This window comes from Cornus florida, unplaced genomic scaffold (assembly GCF_030987335.1).
Source record: "Cornus florida cultivar Cherokee Brave unplaced genomic scaffold, ASM3098733v1 CherokeeBrave_3.0.0_Hap2_Chr07, whole genome shotgun sequence".
Taxonomy (NCBI): Eukaryota; Viridiplantae; Streptophyta; class Magnoliopsida; order Cornales; family Cornaceae; genus Cornus; species Cornus florida.
This window is the reverse complement of record NW_026775577.1, coordinates 80,779,899-80,800,549: the sequence shown is the minus strand read 5'-3', so window position 1 is coordinate 80,800,549 and position 20,651 is coordinate 80,779,899. Positions and strand designations below refer to the sequence as shown.

The window sequence follows — 20,651 nt, the reverse complement described above, 5'->3', positions numbered from 1 at the left end:
TTCAGTGGCACAGATGACTGTTCCACAAGCTGCGCCTATGCCAACCATTCAGCAAGTTCAGAATCCTCCACCTGTGGTATTTCCACAGCAGACTTGGCATGATCAGCCTGGCCAACCATGGCCATACCACATCCCTCAAGCATAACAGAATGTTCCATCTGTGAACATTCAGTCAGCCACACCTGTTCAGGCAAGGCCACCACCTATGGTCATTCCAATGGCAGTTGGGGGGCAACCTTTTCTAAGGGAGCCATTTCTTGACTAAGGAGGAAGGAACTATGGTAGGAACAACTATGCAGATGCCAACCCCTTGCTGATGGCAGGTGGGGGCATCAGGTGGCTAATTAACCTCAAGGTTGGCCAGACAACAACCCTCCACAACCTATGCCGCTTGACAAAGGCCAATTTGCAGAATTCCTTAAACAGGAATTTGGCCTAACTCGAAGGGGTGAAAGGCCAACTTATAGAAAGCCCTATCCAGAGTTCATTGATGAAGTTGAATTTCCAAGGAATTTCAGAATTCCAGAGTTTGCAACGTTCAATGGAGAGGGCAAACAGTCTACCTTGGAACATATCAGTCGGTTCACTGTTCAGCGTGGAGAAGCAGCAACCAATCCATGGCTGAAAGTACACTTGTTTCCAAACACACTGACGGGATATGCTTTCAGGTGGTATTCCAACTTGCCAGCCAACTCCATTCAAAGTTGGTAGTAATTTGAGGATTTATTCCATACTCAGTTCTATAGAGCTGAGCTTGAAGTGTCCATGACAGACCTTTCCAGACTTTATCAACTACCTGGAGAGTCTGTGATGAGCTTCCTTTTTAGATTCAGGTGGGCCAAGTTCAAATATAATTTGTCTTTGCCGCCAGAAGAATATGTGAAGATGGCTATGAACGGCCTAGAATTTGAACTTCGCAACAAGTTTGAAGGTGTACAATTCCATGACTTGTTCGACTTGGCTGGCAAAATGGCTAAGTATGAAGAGCTCCTTCGTCAGGAGCAAGATAGGAAGAACTCTTCCAAGGGCACCTACTATCGTGATCCTAACTATGAGGTGTATACCACTGAAACTGAATGGGAGTTTGAAGTAAATGTAGCTGAGCTCAACATAAAGAAGGCCTATACTTGTAAGGCCTTGACAAAACCAAAGTCAGCCACGGCCAACTTGCAGGCCGCCTTTGGTTCCAAGTGGAAGGGGGCAGACTCTTCCAAAAGTTACTCTTTTGACATCTCTAAAGCCGAGCAAATCTTTGATTTGCTTATGGCTGACAAGCAACTAATTTTCACAGCGGGCCACAAGATACCGTCGGCTTCAGAAATGGCCGAGAAGGAGTATTGCAAGTTCCACAATTCATGGAAGCATTCCACTAATAATTGTGTTATCTTCCGCAACATTGTACAAAAGGCAATCGAAGATGGCCGTTTGAAGTTTCCAGAAAAATCAGAAGTCATGGGTGTTGATGGAAATCCTTTCCCCAAGGTTGTTGCAACAAATGTTGCTTCCATGGTTCCGGAGCATTCCAAAAAGGAGGTGGACTTGGTAAATCCAGCGACCAGTGGAAAGTTAGAAATTCCAAAGGCGGCAACATCTATGGAGAAGACAGTAGCTGAGTTGGAGAGGCAACTCTGAGAGGCCCAGATTGCTTTAATCCAACAAGGTTGTTGCCCCAAGTGTAAAGTTCAGAATGAAGGTTGCCGTAAAGACTTTCCAAAAGAGAAGCAGAATGAAAAGCCCTCCAATAGTGACTGGGGTCAGAATAGGAAAGTCCATGACCGGCTAACTTTCCAAAAGGTGAAAAACACAGTTATTGTAACCATTCCAGAGAAGGAAAGTCGGGTTCATCCAGAAAGAAAGGCAGCAGAGAGGAAATCTAAAATCCTTTCAAAGAATTTGGAAAGGAGTAGAATTTTCTATCAGCCAAGTTCTCGTCCTCCTAGCAGAAAGTTTGAAAGTAGTATATGGCAAGACAGAGGTTCTGAAGGTGACAGGCATTCCAGGCTAAGAATGGCCTCGGAGGTATGGGTTAGAAGGGAAAATGAGCTTCTCCAACCAAGAATGGTTAAGCCTCCCATTTTGCAAAGTAACAGGTGGGAGAGGCTTGATCATCCTAAGTTCCCTATACATGATGATTTCTATATGACCCGCACACAAAAGCGAAGGCAGCAAAGGAAGAGGGCTGATAGAAAAAGGTTATGGGAGAAAGACCATGGCTGGCTGGTCCAGCTGGCCAAAGAAGACTACTAAGCTGTCAGACTTATCAGAACTTCCAGCTAGAGGAAAAGAGAGAGATCCTGATGATTTGTTAGATCTTGATTCAGAGGTTGGAAATTCCTTGACTTCAGACAATCCTCCTACGAAAGATAAAACAGATTTGGAAATTCCCAGCAGTTCCAGTAGCAACAAGAAAATTTGTTTTGGGAGCCTTCCAGGTGAATTTACTTGCAATATGGTAGTGGTTCTTCCTTTATTTTTTGAGCCTCAGCCAAATCAGCCAAATTCAATGGAAGGAGATGTAGTAGATACAAGTCCTCCCATGGAAAGTCTTGGACAGTCTAGTTCTGGGCCAACCATTATAGAACCAAATAATGGTATTCATATAGAGGAGGTATTTGAAGATGAAGCTGAGCATTTTCAGAAATTAAAGGGGGTTGTGATTGAAGAGAATAGCCCCACGAGGCCAAAGAAAATTGTGTTGGAAAAGCCACCATATGGCATGACTCAGCAGCTCAAACCTTTGTTCATCAAGGTGCTAGTGGAAGGAAGGCCCTTGGCAAGAGTTTTGGTGCACAATGGTTCGGTGTTGAATGTTGTTCCAGTCAATGTTATGCGCATGCTTGGAAAGTCGCCTGAAGATATCATTCCAACTGATGTGTCCATTAGTGGATTCACGGGAAGAATAGTGAAGACGCAAGGAATCCTACCGTTGGAGTTAACGGTGGGAGATAGAACTTCCATCACAGCCTTCTTTGTTATTGAGTCTACAACGGGTTATAATTTGCTCTTAGGCCGCGAATGGATTCACCCAAATTTTTGCATTCCATCTTCGCTCCATCAAATGCTAATATTTTGGGATGGAGATGAGGTAAAAGTGGTGGAAGCTAATAGCCGGCCATTTGTGGCAAGGGTTTATCATGCAGATGCTGAGTTGTATAGTGAAGAATTCGTTCCAATCAGATTTATTGGAAAAGATAGCAAGGGCCGTCCAAGGAAGGCCACCATGAGAAGGACTCTTGCGGAAGAAGATGTAAGGGAGCTTTTCCAAGAAACACAAAGGCCAACAATTTTACCCAAGGCCGATGTTCAGCAATACATTTCAAACGAAATTTTTTATGGAAGAGAAACCTAAAGAAAATATAATACTTGGCCAGGCGGTTAACTGTTGCCTTGCCAGGTTGAAAGCATATCTAGCTGAAGTACGGTTGGAAAGGGCTGTTGTTGCTGGTACTTCATTTTCAACCAATGTTTTGGAGATTATGGAAGATACTGAAGACAAGTTGGATGCTATCCAGCTAACAGACCTGAAGGTGGCGCCAACGAAGTTAGACGATCTCAAGGCTGAAGTACAAGATCCATTTTTGGAAGTTAATCTTGGAATAGAACAGGACCCTTGGCCTACCTACATCAGTAAGCTTTTGGAACTAACCTTTAGAGAAGAATTGATTTCCTTACTTGAAGAATACAAAGATTGCTTTGCATGGACCTATGAGGAAATGCCAGGTCTTTCCAGAGAGCTGGTAGAACATAAGTTGCCAATTAAGGAAGGTTTCAAGCCTTTCAAGCAGCCTCCAAGAAGGATATCCCAAGAAGTTATTCTAAAGGTCAAAGAAGAGATAGAAAGGCTACACAAGGCTAGTTTTATAAGAATCGCTAGGTATGTTGACTGGATTTCCAATATAGTTCCAGTTGTTAAGAAAAATGGCAAGCTAAGGGTATGTGTGGATTTTTGGAATATCAATCTTGCAAATCCAAAAGATGAGTATCCCATGCCAGTTGCTGACCAGTTAGTAGATTCTGCTGCCAAGAATAAAATTTTTTCATTCATGGATGGACATTTCGGGTACAACCAGATTTACATTGCAGAGGAAGATATTGCCAAGACAGCCTTCAGATGTCCAGGTTCCATTGGAACCTTTGAATGGGTTGTCATGCCATTTGGGTTGAAGAATGCCAGAGCAACATATCAAAGAGCCATGAATGCCATATTCCATTACATGATTGGTCATTTCTTGGAAGTCTACATTGATGATGTGGTCATCAAGTCCTCGGTTAAAGATCAACATCTCTACAATTTGAAGATGGCTTTTGAAAGGATGATGCAGCACAAGTTGAAGATGAATCCTTTGAAGTGTGCTTTTGGGGTTTCAGTTGGAAATTTCCTAGATTTCTTGGTCCACCAAAGGGGTATTGAGATAGATTAAAACAAAGGCAATTATTGAAGCAAAGCCACCGTCCACCAAGAAAGAGTTGCAGCGATTCCTCGGCAAGGTTGGATATTTAAGGAGGTTTATTGCCAACCATGCTGGAAAGACTCATGCTTTCTCCCCTTTGCTGAAATTAAAGGATGCTGAGGAATTCAAGTGGACAGAACAGCACCAGCACGCCTTTGAAGGTTTGAAAAGCTACCTGGCCAACCCTCCAGTGCTGATGCCTTCAATCAAGAAGCGGCCTTTAAGATTCTACTTATCGGCCGCCAATGAGTCCATTGGAACTCTATTAGCTTAGAATAATAAATGGGGGAAAGAGCAAGCCATCTATTATCTAAGTAGGGTGCTCACTCCAGTGGAATGTAGGTACACTTGCATTGAAAAGTTGTGCCTTTCCTTATACTATGCAGCTATGAAGTTAAGAACCTATATGTTGCCAGTGGCCGTATATATCATTTCTCAAACAAATTTGATTAAGTATATGTTTTCAAGGCCTTTGATCACTGGACATATTGGAACATGGTCATTGGCCTTAATAGAGTTTTCCTTCAAGTATATTCCACAAAAGGCAGTCAAAGGAAGGGCAGTAGCAGAATTTCTAGCAGATCATCCATCCACTAAGATAGATTCAGAAATATGTGATGAGGTGGATAATCTCTACCTTGACTACACACCTTGGACTCTCATGTTTGATGGATCAAGCACTCATGATGGAGGCAGAGCTGTAATAGTCATCATTTCTCCGAAAGGAAGGAAAACCAAATTTTCTTTCTTCTTGGATTTCAAGTGTACAAACAACCAAGCTGAGTACGAGGCACCAATTATTGGGCTAGAGATTCTGCTAAGCTAAAGGTGGAGAAGGTCCAGATTATTGGAGATTCCAACTTGATACTTAGCCAACTATCTGAAGAATATAGATGTCTTAACTGGCGTCTGTGGCCTTTCCACTCTTTGGCCTTAGAGTTACTTTGCCAGTTTGATGATTTCCAACTCAAATATTGGCCTAGACATTTAAATACGGAGGCTGATGATCTAGCACAATTAGCCTCTCGAGTGAAAGTCCCACTGGGTGTGGAAGAAGCTCTGATCACAGTTAAAAGAAGGACTCTTCCTTAGGTAGAGTTACGATATGAGATGGCAAGTCATTTCCAATCTAAAGAGCCAGAAAGAATCAAACCTGCCAATAAGCCATGGGAGGTTTTCAATATTGATATAGATGGATTAGATTTGGATGATTAGAGAACACTAATTATCCAATTCTTGCAGGAGCCTAGCTTCAAAGTGGACAAGAGAATTCAGCTTTTGGCCCCACATTACATTCTGATTGATGGGGACCTCTACAAGAAGAGTAAAGAAGATGGACTTTTGTCAAGATGCCTCGGAAAGTATGAGTCCATAAGGGTAATGGCGAAATCACACCTTGGAATATGCTAAGCACATCAAGCTGGAATCAAGATGAGGTGGCTCCTTAGAAAGTATGGTTATTATTGGAAAGGTATATTGAAAGATTGCATAGAGTTTGCTAAGTCTTGTATTGCATGTCAAGAACATGGCCCGATCCAAAGAGTTTCAGCTATTAATATGCAGCCGATAGTAAAAATATGGCCATTTAGAAGGTGGGCTTTGGATTTTATTAGAAAACTAAGGCCTCCATCTTCAGATGGCCATACTCACATAGTGGTGGCAACAGATTATTTCACGAAGTGGGTTGAGGCTATTCCATTAAAGACCTGTGAGCAATCAACAGTGATTGATTTCATCAAGAAGCACATTATACACAGGTTTGGAATTCCAGAGACTATCACCACTGACAGAGGTCTTTCCTTTGTTGGAAGCAAGGTCTTGGATTATTGTGCTGAGTGTGGTGTACAAGTGATCAGTTCCACTCCATATTTTACCCAAGCAAATGGACAGGCAGAAGCTTTCAACAAAGTAATTCTCAACATCCTTGAAAAGATGATTGAGGATCATCCAAGGGAGTGGCATTACTTGCTTTCTGAAGCTCTTTGGGCCTCCAGAAATTCAAAAAGGTCAAGTGCGGGCGTTACACCATAAATGCTTACATATGGGCATGATATCGTCCTTCCAATGGAGATGACTATCGGATCTGCAAGGGTGGCTTTCCAAAATAGGCTAACTCCAGCAGATTACAACCATGCCATGTTGGCAGTATTAGAAGATCTTGATGAAGTTCGTCTCAAAGCCTTAGACCATATTATTGCTCAAAAGAAGAAAGTCATGCGAGCATACAAGAAGAAGGTCAAGGCGAAGACATTCGTTGAAGGAGACTTGGTATGGCAAGTCAAGTTTCCACCAGGAGTCAGAACCTTGGAGTATAGAAAATGGACTCCTAATTAGGAAGGTCCTTACTTGGTAGAACGAGTCCTTGTAAAAGGGGCTTATAGACTAATGGATATAGATGGAGGGTCTCGTAGGCACCCTGTGAATGGTGTGTACTTGAAAGAATACCACCCTTCCATCTATGAAGATTGGAAAATAACACTCATTCAACCGGCCACATAATGTGGCTGGTACCTCTCCTTTCCAAGTTATTAGAAAGTTGGAAAGGAGGAATGTTGACCATACTTTGGTCATTCTGGTAGCTAAGTCAAAATGGAGGAATGATTCATTCCAGTAAGTGGCTAAGTACTTGGAAACGTACATTGGCTAAAGTTAGGAAGCGGACTTAGTTGAATTTCTAAGATCAGCTGATTTCTTAAGTATGGAAGACTTCATTGAGGGACTGGCTACGCTACGTGTTCCAGGTTCTATTCATATTGGAAATTGTTCATCTTGCTTATATATACATGCATTTCCATTGTGACAATTTCTTTTATTTCTTTGAATTTCCTTTGTTATGGAAAGCCAATTATATGGCTATGCCTTATTGTAAATATATGTGAAGAAATTTTCCAGTTTCAGTGACTTAGAAATTCCTTTTCCATATAAATTGTGAAAGAGGCACATGCAAAGGGTTGGGAAATAGAACGTTATCTCATTAGATACTGGATTTCATTACAAAATTCAAAAATGGCCTCCTGAACATAGGATTGGCCATGCAAAAGTACCCATTACTTATTTCCTATCCACAAGTTTTCCAAAAACAACCACACGATAGAACCACAAAGAGAATCACATGAGATCAGATAGAGGCAAGAACACCTCCAAGTTCATTCCAAATTTTCCTTCCTTCTCCAAGAACAACCACTGCTTTAACCTTTGCATCCTTAAATTTAGGAAAGGCTTCAACTCGCTTTTCCCATTCTTTCCTTAAAGGTTCCAACGCATTGACAAGGGCATTAGCTGTTTGGTCCAATTTAAGTTCTTCATGTTCCACTTGTTCCAATTCCCTTTGAATTTTGGTCAGTTCTTCATTCAGTTCTTCTTTCTTGATCATAAGCTTTTCAGCCCGATCCTTGATTCTGGGTAGGATTCTAAGGAGAGTTGAAAATTCTCAAGAGCCTTATCTCTGAGCTTGGCTTCCTTTTTATACTCAGAAATTGCGGAAGTACTGGAACTTACATGGCTGACAATGAATTGGAGTTGACGTTGCAGCTTAGTCAAAGCAATTTGGATAGATTCTGGAAATGCAGGACGTTTTTTTAGGGTCATGATAGTGCTGGCCAGACTTTGGTGGAAAGAAACCACGTCTTCTACATCATGGGCAAGAAAAGTCAATAATTTCTCTTTAGCTACCATGATAGCATCATCTGAAGGTCCCGGAAGTGTGAGGACACTGGCACTTGAAGTGGAAGTACTGGAAGATTTAGTGGCTTTGATCACTTTGTAAAGATCAGCCAAGGTTGGAAGGACTCTCCTCTGCATCATAAAGGAGGTTGAGGTAGATAAGAAAGGAGTTGCCTGAAATGGAAACAAGTTTCTATTAGATAGAAAGAAAGAAAGGAGGTGAAGTGTAAAGGAATGAAGACTTGCCTCTGGGATAGAAAGAGTATGACCAGTAGAAGTTCCACCAATTCTGGAAGGAATGGATATTCTAATAGTGGAAGTTGGAATGGGTAGACTTTTCTCATTCTTGATGGTCAAACTCTCCATAATTGAAGCTTGAAGGGCCAAATCCTCTCCTTGTGCAACTTGTTAATCCAGGTGGATATTCATGAAATTGTGTCCCATAGTAGAGCCCTATTGGTCAAGTTAAAGTTACAAACATTTTAAAGTGTAAAGTAATGAGATGGAGAAGGATAGGGATTGAGACTTACCAAAACAAGCTCTTTGGATGACTTTGGTTTCTTGTGTTTTGGGGAGTCTCTGATTTGTTTGAACTCTTTTGTTTTTGCCAGTTCAGGCATGATTTTCCTTTTAGCCTTTCCAATAACTTTTCCGGAAGGGCTACGCATTTTTAGGGCTTTGCTGGAATGCTGAGTAGCGGTTTGCCCTTTGGAAATGCCGATTTCACCATCAGAAGAATCTTCATCAGAAGAGGATAGTTGGGGCTGAAATTCTTTTTTGACAATGGCCAGTCCTTGCAAGAAGAAATATAAGTAAGGTCCAGAAAATGGAAAGTCAAGTTCAACCAAGTTGAAGTACTTGAGAAGTTTTTCCTTTCCCCTTCGCTTTGTATAAAATATCCTCTTCCTCTTCTGGTATTTCCTCTTCAAATTTTTCCACTTCCTCATCATCATCACTTGAGGAAAGACTCTCAACACTTACGTCACCACTTTCGGCTACACCCTCAATTTTACTAACCACTGTGGTGGTTTTCTCTCCACCTTCTTCCTCTTCACTTTCTTCGAGTATTTCCTCTTCTTCATCTGAAATTAACCAAGTCTCAGTATATGGAGGGTTGATGGATTTCAAAAGGGAATGGAATTTACAGTAAATACATTAATACCTGGAGACAGAGGCATGAAAGATGTCAGTATGGAATCACAGATAGCCTTATGATTCTTGGTTCGGGTCGAGGAAATATAAGCTGACCACCATACATCGAATTCATTGGTTGATTGAGGCTTGTTAGTATGGCCTTTGAAATTAAAAGCTGCTTTTTCTACTGCGTAGGCTTAGTTAATCGCTGCAAATTGTTCAGTATCTGTAAGACGAACACGTTGGTCAAAGAATCTGTTGTAAGATTTGCAGGGTGGCAAAGGAATCATTTGGGTAAAGCCCATTTGCCTTGCTAGTTGGGCTGGGTTGTAGAACTCAATGCCACAGAAACTATTCTTCAAAGTAAGTTGAGCAGTGTTGTAATGGAGGTCACGAGCAATAAGGAAGCTGGCCCAAATATTTTTCCAATCTTCAGAATGTTTCTTGGTAGACACTCTGGGAGATTGAACCAACCATGATGGCATGCGACCAATTGCAGTGAATGGATCAAAGAACTCATCGTTTCCAGTCTCACATTGATTGTAGAAATATTCAAAGTTTTTAGCAAAGCTGAAAGAAGAAGGATCTGCGATTGCCAAAGAATGGCACAGAAGGGATTTTCCAGTTGGAGTGATTAGGGGTGAAGTTCTATTTTGGAAGTACACCTTAAGCCACATTTGGAATAACCAGAAGGGGCCTTGGAACCTTGAAAACTTAGAAGTAAGGAGATCGTGAAGACCTTTGTATAAATGAGAAAGTACAAGGGGAGCTAATGCTAAGTCTCCATTTCTGGCTAAGAAAACCGCCACTTGAACAAAGTCTTTTGTGACTTGGCCAGATGGAATGCATAGTAAGTGGCCAGAAAGCCAACAAATCAGGATAGCAATGTGCTCATCTTCTTGAACTGGACCGGTTTGCCTACAATGTTTAATAAAAGGGAGATGGGAGGAGATAAACTTCTTACTTCCAGTGGTCTTGGTTGGAAAGAGGAATTGTTCAATAAAGAGAGTGGCACTTACGTCATCTCCATGAGGCTTAAGACCTGTGATGCAACAAATATCTCTCAAAGTGGGGGACATCATTCCACATTTAAGATACAGAGAATTGGTGGTTGAAGACCAGAAGAAAAGGGTTGGAAAGAGGAGGTTCAGATCAAGTGTTATGGAGGACTTACTGATTTGGATAATGTCATAGGTGCCCTGTTTCTTCCACTGTGAAGAAATTTTCTCGTCCTTGGAAAGACAACTCACCCATGAAGACTAAGATGAATAATATATTGGCCAGTTTCTTATGCTGAATGAGGGTTTTACTTTTTTCCCTTTCTTTGAAATAGGAGGGAACTCTAAATCGAAAGGGAGAGGAGACTTACTAGAAGGGTAGAATTCGGCTAATTCAGGGGGGCCACGTTGGCAAAGGCTGGACCCAATCAAACTGAGGAGTCTTTGAAGTGAATCAGAGGTTCAAGATGAAGCAGGGTTTAAAGACTTTAAGAGTACTTGAACTTGGTGACTGTGGCTTCGAATTTTGGTTTTGGTTTGAACAGAAGGAGCTGGTAGGGATGAGCTAGTAGTTGGCTTGGAAGGTTTCTTGGGAGCCATGGTCTGTAATTTTTTTCGTGGGTGGAGATGTCCTTTAGGGTTTCAGAAGGAGGAAAGATGATAGATGGGAAATTATTGGTGAACGATAAGGATGGAGAAGATTTATATAGGAGTTGTCAAAGAGGCATTAAGGTCTAAGATATGTTTTTTAGGGTGAATAGTTGAAGGATTTCAAAATTCAAAAAGAGTAATAACTAGGATGGTGAGGTTTGACAGCTTTTAGTTGTAAATGGATAGGATTTCCTTTGAGATTCGAGATCATTGATGGAAGGGATTGTTTATAGAGGAAGCCAAGGGAACAGCCACGCATGATAGGGATTGTTTATTTTAAATGATTATTTTGAGTTTTCCAAGAGTCCAAAGGCGTGTTAACAGGAAGTTGGGTATAAGTTTTGAAATTTGAAAAAGGAAAGTCAAGAGATTTTTATGGGGAATCGTCTTTTGGGGGCGCATGATACTTAGAGGGGTTGGTGATTGGAGGTAATTAATATAGTAGGTACTAAGGGGATTAATTATGTTAAGTATTGAAAGGTTAAAAACCATGATGGTGGTATGTTAATGGCAGAATTCAAATCCCACACCTTATTTTCAGGAAGACCCACAAGGCATGGAATTTGGGGGGTATATGTTTATTCCATTATTTTGCCCAATGGAAAAAAGACAAGTGGCGAGTTTTGACAAGCTTGCCATATTGATTTAGTATTCCAATAATCCAAGAATATGAGGATGTGACGTGGAATTGTTAAGGTGGATTATTAATAGAAAGAAGTAACATGGCAAGTTTTAATGGAACTTGCCATGTTAGAGTAAAATATTAATAAATATTCCTTTGGAATATTAATTCTACGGGAAATTAAAAGGAGTGGTGAGTCCCACTAGGACTTACCAAACTTAGGATATAAAGTCCTAAAAGTACGAGAAGATTGCATGAAGATTTTACCATGAGTGTAACTTCATGAGAAGGCTAAAGTCAAAGATTCAAACAACCAATAGTTTATTGACACATGACGAGTTTTATTCGACTTGCTACGGTAGATTAATTCTGTTTGAATTTATTTGGAAGATCCTATTAATATATGATACCAATTAAATGGGAATTTTTCATTTTTAGAACAAAGTTGACCAAGTCACAAGAAGGAATGTGGAGGCAATATTTTCTCCTTATTTTTAGGAGACATCAGCAACTGCTCAAGCCAGGTCAACCTTTTTGCTAAAATTCAGTAGAACGTGGGAATTCAGTTTATTTCTTTAAATATATATATATAAGTATATATATATATATATATATTTAACCCACGATGGAGTAATTTTCATGAGCCCATGATGCCCTGAATTCTAATGAGGCGAGATTGAAGGGAGATTGCTAGAATTTGGGAAGTGCATCACAACCATAACGCCATGAAGCAAATATGGAGGTTTTAGCCTGAAGTCAAGGAAAGCGTGGTCTGTTGAAGGAAAGAGAATAGGTTGGATAAACTACCCATGATGAAGAAGTTGCTGAGGTTAAGGAGATGATGGCGACATGAACTCTAAAGCCTAGAAGGAAAGTCTCAAGATGGAAGTTACTAAAATCCAGGGGAATGTGGTTGGCAGAAGATCGTGGGCAATGATGTATATTCGTGGATATAGATATATATATATATATCTTGCCCATGAAGAGAAATATCGCTGAAGTTTTGGGGCCACGACATCATGATACAAAGACCAGAATGGAAAGCTCAACTAGAAGGAAGTTACCCAAAGCTAGGAGAACGTGGTCTACAAAAAACTTCCTTATATGTGCATGATATATATATTCATAAGGAGGGTTCTAACAGAAGTGAAAGACTACTAGAAGTCATGCAACACTTGGCTAAATAGGAATATATCGGTTGAAAGTGGTGGAAACCTGTAAGGAAACTACCACTAACCAAGGGAAGTTATCAAGGGTCATGGTTGACAGGGCAGCAGTTGGTGAAATCGTGTTTGAAGTTAAGGAAAGGAGTTGACGGCGTGAGGAAGAAGAACAAAATCATGGGACACTTGCCAAGTCACAAAGAGAACACATGGGAATTCATTCTGAAACTACCTAGACGCAAATTCGTTGAAGACTAGAGAGGACGTGGTTGAAGTCTACAACAGAAGATGGATAAGATGGAAGAAGTTACAACCGCTGAGGAATCATGGGACATGTGGCAGTCCGGAACCATTCCACGTGGAAGCTGTTGAAGTTGCCACATCTAGTTAATGAATGCATGAAGCTCTATAAATAAAACACCTAGAGCTAGTTTGCAAACCCTGTTCAAATCACATAGCAAAACAGCACTTCAATATCTTTACATTCATATATCTTTTCATTCATGTAATGCACATTCAATATGTTTAATTCAAGTCCTGCACTTATTATTCCTACTTTCCAGCAATTACTTTGAAGTCCTGCACTTTCAATACCGCTTTCCTTTCCACTAGCCATAATTCAGTCCGAAAGTCATTTTTCAAGGCAAAAAGAACCCTTGAAGGTGGTAATTTCAGTCCTTCATTCAATCGCCTAATCCTTACAATTTTCTACTGGATAGTTGTGTTGGGATTTATATGCCCTGGCATAGCAAATTCCTGTTTGGATTAATTGACATATGTTCCTGACGTTTCTGAAATATTTATGTTTTATACAATTGGTGAATTCAATGTATTATATTTCGATTCACTATGAAATTGATAGTGTCCATGTAATTACAAGAAATATTTATGTATATGTATGTGATGGCAATCAATGCATGATATATAAATAGTAATTATAAATTGTTCATAGTCGGTAATTATGGATGGACTTATAATTAATTAAGACTTGAACTGGATCCGCGTTAGGTTGAGATATATTGCGAGAGCCGTCGTATGCAATTACTCCCTATCACCGTCATGGCATTTGACTCTTAAGCATGAGAAAAGTATAGACTCTTTTATTAATTAACAATTACTTTGATTTGTTCGGCGGATTCTTCGGGATCCTTAGACCGACACTTCGGGTAGTTATGTAATTAATAGTTAAAGGGTTATATTTTCAATATTTGCATCATTGCTACTTGTATTTATTTTGTATTGATTATGGTTGATCACAAAGTAAATTCGAAGACCTTCGTATGATTTTAGACAAAATGATTTATTATATATTTATTTATTAAATTATTATTTTTGTCGAACAAATGTTTTATTGTGATCGAGCCAGAAATAATCAAAGGTACCAAAATAAATATATTAATTAAGTAGTCGGATTGATGGCATTATTTATCCGATAACTAATTATGCATAGAGGGGTCAAAGTGCAACATTGACTTAGAGGTTATTTATTATTTAATTGGAGTTCAATTAATTTCTTTTAGTGGAGTAGAAATTAATTTATGAATTAATTTAATTGGGTCCATGGACCGGGCCAATCATTAATTCATTGTAGCCAATAAAATAATAGGCCCAATGGATTCTCACTCATAGCCCAACTTGATATTGGAATCATATTAGATTTGAGACATGTGAATTAGAGATTGAGAAGGATTAGTTGTTTCCTTTTCTTTACCTTTATGTTGCCTATAAATATACATGGTCTATATATATTTTAGGGGTGATTTGGATGAGAAGAAAATAGGAATAACTTTTCTCTCTCTAGAAAATTAGGGTTTATGTTCTCATCTAATGGAGGCTCCCACAAGCCTAGTTTTCCAAGGTCATTCATGGAGGCTTATGAGTGATTCCTAAAGGCAAGACCATTACCAAGAAGATGGAGATCCATGGAAAAGATGTCTAGCAAAATGGATCTACAATAAGTGAGAACATTCACTTTAGAGGAGAGATCTGAGATTTACTCAAACCTTGATGTAAGTATTCAATCTTTTAGTTGAATGATACATCATATTTTATTTTTGTATAAAACTTGTCTCTATGTGATGAATCAAGATCTATGAATTTAAATCCCTCGAAAAGTTTTTAAAACTTGCACGTTTCCCAACAAGTTGTTCGGATACTCACTTTGGAACGACAGCAGTTCCTGGCACGCCCGACATCCACTCTTATTTTCCACTCACCTGAAAAGTGGAACCTCGGTTTTTAGGAGCCGAACAACATATAATCGCTATGCAGCGTGCATCACTCTCTATGAACTTTGATGCACAAACATTTGTATCTTCACATATATATGGCATGCAAACATACGTAAAAACTTTCAAATGCGAATTCGTATATATACGGGTATGTAATTCAAACTCGGTCCTCAGTATTTCAAAGGAACAATATAAAATAAAAAAAGTTCATTATTCTGGAAACATCAGGATGACTATATATATATCTACGCATATGCATATAACATGTTTTACAGTCGAAGCCCAACTTCTTTTGCTTTTCTTTTTCTACTTTTTTTTAATCCTTTTGTTTAATCTTTTTGGGGTAGTGTGAAAATAATCTTTTGGGTTGGGACAGTGTGGTGATGGGATCCATGAAAGTAGTGTGATAGAACTTTTCTTTCTTATAATGAGAGTTCTTAAAATCAAAACTTGGCCCTAATGGTGGTGCTGTGGGTCATGGTTTGTCCTTTTCATGTGATTTTGTCGAAAATTCGAAATCAACTCCTATTAAGCTATTATCATTATTTCTTTTTTAAAAAATTAATAAATAGCGATGAACTTATGACCACAAGTTGTGCAAGATCAGTATCATGTTTGAATTGAACCAAGTTTCAATTGAGTTGGTATGGCTTTGGAAAAGCCATATAACATAAAAGGGTTTTCCGATTTCCCTGAACTTGAGCTTGTTCGAACGCCATAATTCTCTCCCTATGTATTCTAAACATTGAATGCCTAAATGTATCCTTTGTTTGTCCATGCAATGTTTGATTAAGCAATAACTTTGTAATTGAAATTTTGAGAATTCTCAACAGTGTTAGAACAATTGATGAGTTACCAAGCCTTAAAATTTTCCTTTCTGGACTTTATGGTGCTAAGACGGTTTCTTTTAGATGTCATTTACAGCTAATAAGCTGTTTATAGTGTTACCCCTTTTTTCTCCTGTTCTTTTATGAGAGATTTTTCTTCAAGTATTTTGGCTTTACTTCTAATTTCAACTTAATTTTGATGTCTCTGTTTCATAAAGGTCATTGCCAAGTTCTGATTGAGTTGGTTGTAATTCAATTAGGCCAATACAAAATTTCCATCCTTCTGTTTGGTGCATATTTTATTTGTTATCTTTAAATTAAGTTGAAAGCGTAGAATTAATTAGTCATTTTCATAGTCCAAATTAATATCCGGCATTAATTCATTGTTAGCTCAAATAAGTGTCCCTAGCTGTATGCTTTCAAATCATACTATTTGTCGTGGCACATTCTGATTCACAAACTTTATATATTCATAAAACAGTTCTCTTCATTTTTTATTTTGTGCTTGTTATGATAGATGACGTGTAGTGTTGTTACGTTGCTGGAAACTATGAATTTGTATAAAACTTGTTATATTTTTTAATGTTTAGTTACAAGATTTTTGTTTTAGTCCTTTTAACCTGATTTTCTTAGGCCCGATTTTTACTTTCTTACTTTTACTTCCTTCAAAAATAAAATTATGATTTTCATTTCTTGAATCTAAAATAGAAAGTAAAATACCTTCATTAAATCCATACTACTTTCAAAATAAACAAAAGTATGTTTAATAATATTTTTTTAATTTTTATTTTCATATATAGAAGTAAGAACCAAGAAAAACACAAAAGTCGAATACCACAAGAAGAAAAAAAAAAAAAAAAAAAAAAAAAAAAAAATTTGTTCCTCTGCAAAACCCATTTCCAGATCCATACCAACCCCTCCCATCTAAGCCTCCACGGCCTTAACTAGATGTTTCTTTCTTAAAGCTCTCTGCAAAAATTGTTACTTCTCTGCTTCTGACCTAGCAATCATTCCTTCATTCATCCCCAAATTGTCGTCGTCGTCCAAAATTCTCGGCCGTGAAGAATTTTGGGGGTTGTTGTGAGCTCTCTTCTTCTCCGGCAACGACGACGCCGGAATCAAGAAGTAGATTCTGCCGGTCTTCAATCTTCGATTCCAGCGATAGAATCAGAAAATAGTTTGATTCTATTATTGTTATTTTTTAATGGTTTTGCTTTTAGTTCTTGAATTAGGCATATATATATGGTTTATCTAGGACTTTCCTGAGTCTTTATCAGAGAGTTAGAATTGCATCATCCAATCCTAGGAGAACAATGAAAGCAACTGAAAATTCTGGCATAACTCCATTGATTTGAGACCTTTATTGGAGACAGAGTTAGATGCCGCCTCTCGTTGCTCTGGTGGATACCGGTATTATCGCCGATCAACCGGTTGCCGGTATTGTCGCCAATCAATTGGTTGCCGGTGGAGTCATCGATCCACTGGTATGTCGTCGCGAGAGGGAAGGACCTGTGTGTTATAAACGATATATTTTTTAGGCTCAGTTTGGTAGAGTGGGTTTGAAGGGAAAGGGAAGGGAAGGTGATGGAGGGTTATACAAAAATTGTGTTTGGGTAAAATTGGTGGAAGGGAAGGAAAGGAGAGGGAAGGGTTTGGAGGGTTAAGGCAAGGCTTGAACAGTAGATTTGTTAACCTCTCAAAAATGGGCGGAAACGGAAGGAAAAGGAAGGCAATGGCACATGTGATAATCGTGATGCCAATTTTACCCACACAAAATCAAGGATTTAGTTAAGCAAAACAAGAATTACAGACCTTAATTGGTTGATTTAGCAAAACAAAACCCGTACATATAAGTTAGCCATTGCACAGAGAAAGAGAGGGGGGAAGCTTACAGCGGCTGAAACTTGCGTACAGCGAACCCGAACTGGAACAACCGGCGATGGAAACGGCGAACCCAAACTAGAACAGCGGGCAAGGGAAACTGAAAGATATGGGTTTTGATTTTTGGAACAATCTGAAACAATATGCCGATATGGGTTTTGAACCTTTGATTCTTGCAAATGATAGATAAACATATGGGTTTGGAACTTGGATTGTTGTAGTTTTGTGGTTTGCAGTTGCAAAAGAGAGAGAGTGTTGCAGAGAGAGAACGAGAATAGAGATGGAGGCGGGGACCCTAAAATGATGACCCTAAAAATATTATATTTATATTAATTTTTTTCTTTTTTTTTTTTTTTTTTTTTTTTTTTTTTTTTTTTTTTTACAAATATTACATAATTAAGTTATTAATTTTTATTTTAAATTATAAAAGGGTATAATAGTAAATTTACCGAAATACTTTCCTTTCCTTTCTTTCCCCAAACATAATTATTATCCTTCCCTTCCTTTTCCTTCCTTAATCAACCAAACACAATACTAAATTAAAATTATCCTTCCCTTCCCTTTCCTTCCATTTCCCTCATAACTAATCTTATCCTTCCCTTTCAAACCCACCCTACCAAACATAGCCTTAACGTCAAATTTTAATTTTAAAGGTTTCGCAGGTAGCACAGTAACAGGAAGTATTTTCTGGTTACAATTGAGAAAATAGAGAAAGTTCTCACTTCCTCTTTTCTTTACAAAAGTATAAAAGTACTTTTTTAAAGTATAAAAGTAAAAGCATTTTATTAAGCATAATTTTTATTTTTATTCTTAATTTTAAGAATTGATAATAAAAATTAAGAATTATCCCTATTACTAAATAGACCCTTAATGTGATTAGTTTAGCCTTTACTAATTTTCTGGTACAAGTCTTTTTCTTCATCTCAATTCTCAATTTTAAGACTCCTTTAGTCATATTTGCAGTTGTTAGTCTCAATGCATTTATGGGTAGCCCCCTCACTGATCATGACAATTGATAATTTGTACATAATAAATAAGGTAGTCATGAGAAAGGAGGGAGATGAAAAGGAAGCAACGAAAAATCTTTCCCCTAAAACACTACTTATTATTATTATTATTATTATTTTCATAAGTGAACTTCTTATTAGAAAAATTATGAATTTTCCTATTTAATTATTAAATTAAAAAATATATTAAATATGGAGTAATTAATTCGACCTTTTACAAATCTTAAAAAATTATTACAATTTAATGATAAAATAGTGAGATTTTATAAGTTGAGCGGGTCATTTTATTAAATAATGTCGTAAAAAATTATATATCACTATATTTCGGACCTTATATATCTATTAGTATATTTATATCATGGTAGTTTCATTTGTGATATTGTTCACCGTGTAACGGACTCGACCAAATATCGGTATAAACCAATCAAACTGAATCGATCAATAAGTGACGTAGACTCTTGAAAAAGAGTTATGAATCGATCAATAAGCGATGTACCGATTGATTCAACGGATCATGATTTATATGATTTATATCGTTTTATTACATTATTAATCCATACTTCAATAGTTGAATTGATCCCGAACAGTTCATTTACATTGCATTGATATGCAACTAGAGGAAAGGGAGCAGGGAAAGAAAATGTAAACCCCCTCTTTATAAAAAAAATATATAGGAGGAAAGGAGAAAATAAATATTTTTATTTTTTTACAGTGAATATGTGTTGAATAGAAATAGTACAATTAACCTTCAAAAAATATATATGATTATTTAGATTTATAATCAGTTGTTAAATTTTTAGTCTTCTATACTTTTTGGCCCTTTCGCAATTATAGCCCTCACAACGGACCAAGACAATTGACAAATTAGTCATAGACGTATGAAAAATGGTGAATAATAAAGACAAAAGACAAGAGGGAGGAGGAATGAAAGGGAAACAATGAAAAGTCTTCCTTCCATGTATAATTGGGTTGGACCGATATTTATAGATCAATTATAAAATAAATTTGGATTATCATATTAATCTTAGACTTCATAGTATATTTACCTTGAGAAAAATTCAAAAAAGAAAAAATAAATAAAACCTAAATAACTAAATGAAAAATTGAAAATATAAGGGGTAATGAAAAGAAAAAAATATATATATTGTTATCGATTTTCCTCTGCACTTGTTTCAATTTTTCAAAAATTTAATTTTTGAATAAAATTTTTGAATAATTTGATTCTACGTTTAGAGTTATTTTGTTTATAATGTTAAAGGTAAAGATGTAATATACACATAAAAGTGGAAAAGTGGAAAAGGGCTTGAGTTGAAGCAATCCAATCCTCTTCAACCTTTTAGTCCACGGTTTTGAACCAAAATGAAAACTCATAACAACAACTTCATAAATGGCCAACTATAATGGGTGAGTTAAATTATTAGATAGTATTGTATACTCATCTAGTTATACCCAATCCCCCTTTCATTCAAATCCAATGAAAAATAAATATTTCTTGTAACACCAATCCATTAATTGCGGTGAATATGTGATCAATACAAGTGACCTTCAAAAGTATGACACAATATACAGTACTCTAAGTAGACTAGTTGTGTAATGATCATTCATCTTTATATAATCGTTTAGTCTTCTATCAAGTTATTAGTCCCTTGGCAATCAATATGTTTATAAGTTTCCCCACGGCCACACAGCCAATTGACAAATAGGACATGGGCGTATGGAAAAAGGTGCATAACGAAGAGAAAAGACGAGAGGAAGGAAAGGGGGAAGAAGGTGAAGCGATGAAAAGTCTTTCATTCCGTATATAATGAATCAACTTTTTCCCACATCTGCCAATCAATACTTACACCGATCATCCACATTTACAATAAGTTTTTTAGACTTCTTTAGTCATATATGTAGTTCTTAGTCCTTTCGTAATCAATGCATTTATGGGTAGCCCCACACTGAGCATGACATTGATAATTTGTTCATACACGCGTTAGAAAAGTTGCATAATTTAATAGAGTAGACTTCAGAAATTAGA

General features: G+C 37.7%; 1 protein-coding gene and 1 long non-coding RNA gene across 2 annotated transcripts; one reads left to right on the top strand and one right to left on the bottom strand.

The window, feature by feature from the left end:
* The first annotated feature begins 384 nt into the window (after positions 1-384).
* LOC132266344 (uncharacterized) lies at positions 385-1,632 on the top strand. Its single transcript, XM_059767196.1, has 2 exons — positions 385-627; positions 739-1,632. The coding sequence occupies exons 1-2, from the start codon at positions 385-387 to the stop codon at positions 1,630-1,632; spliced, it is 1,137 nt and encodes a 378-aa protein (XP_059623179.1).
* Positions 1,633-16,598: 14,966 nt separating this feature from the next.
* On the bottom strand, positions 16,599-18,247 carry LOC132267338 (uncharacterized). The gene is made up of 2 exons (XR_009468979.1): positions 17,633-18,247; positions 16,599-17,249 (listed from the first exon to the last, which is right to left on the bottom strand). It is a non-coding gene; the product is annotated as an uncharacterized LOC132267338 (long non-coding RNA).
* Between the last annotated feature and the right edge of the window lie 2,404 nt (positions 18,248-20,651).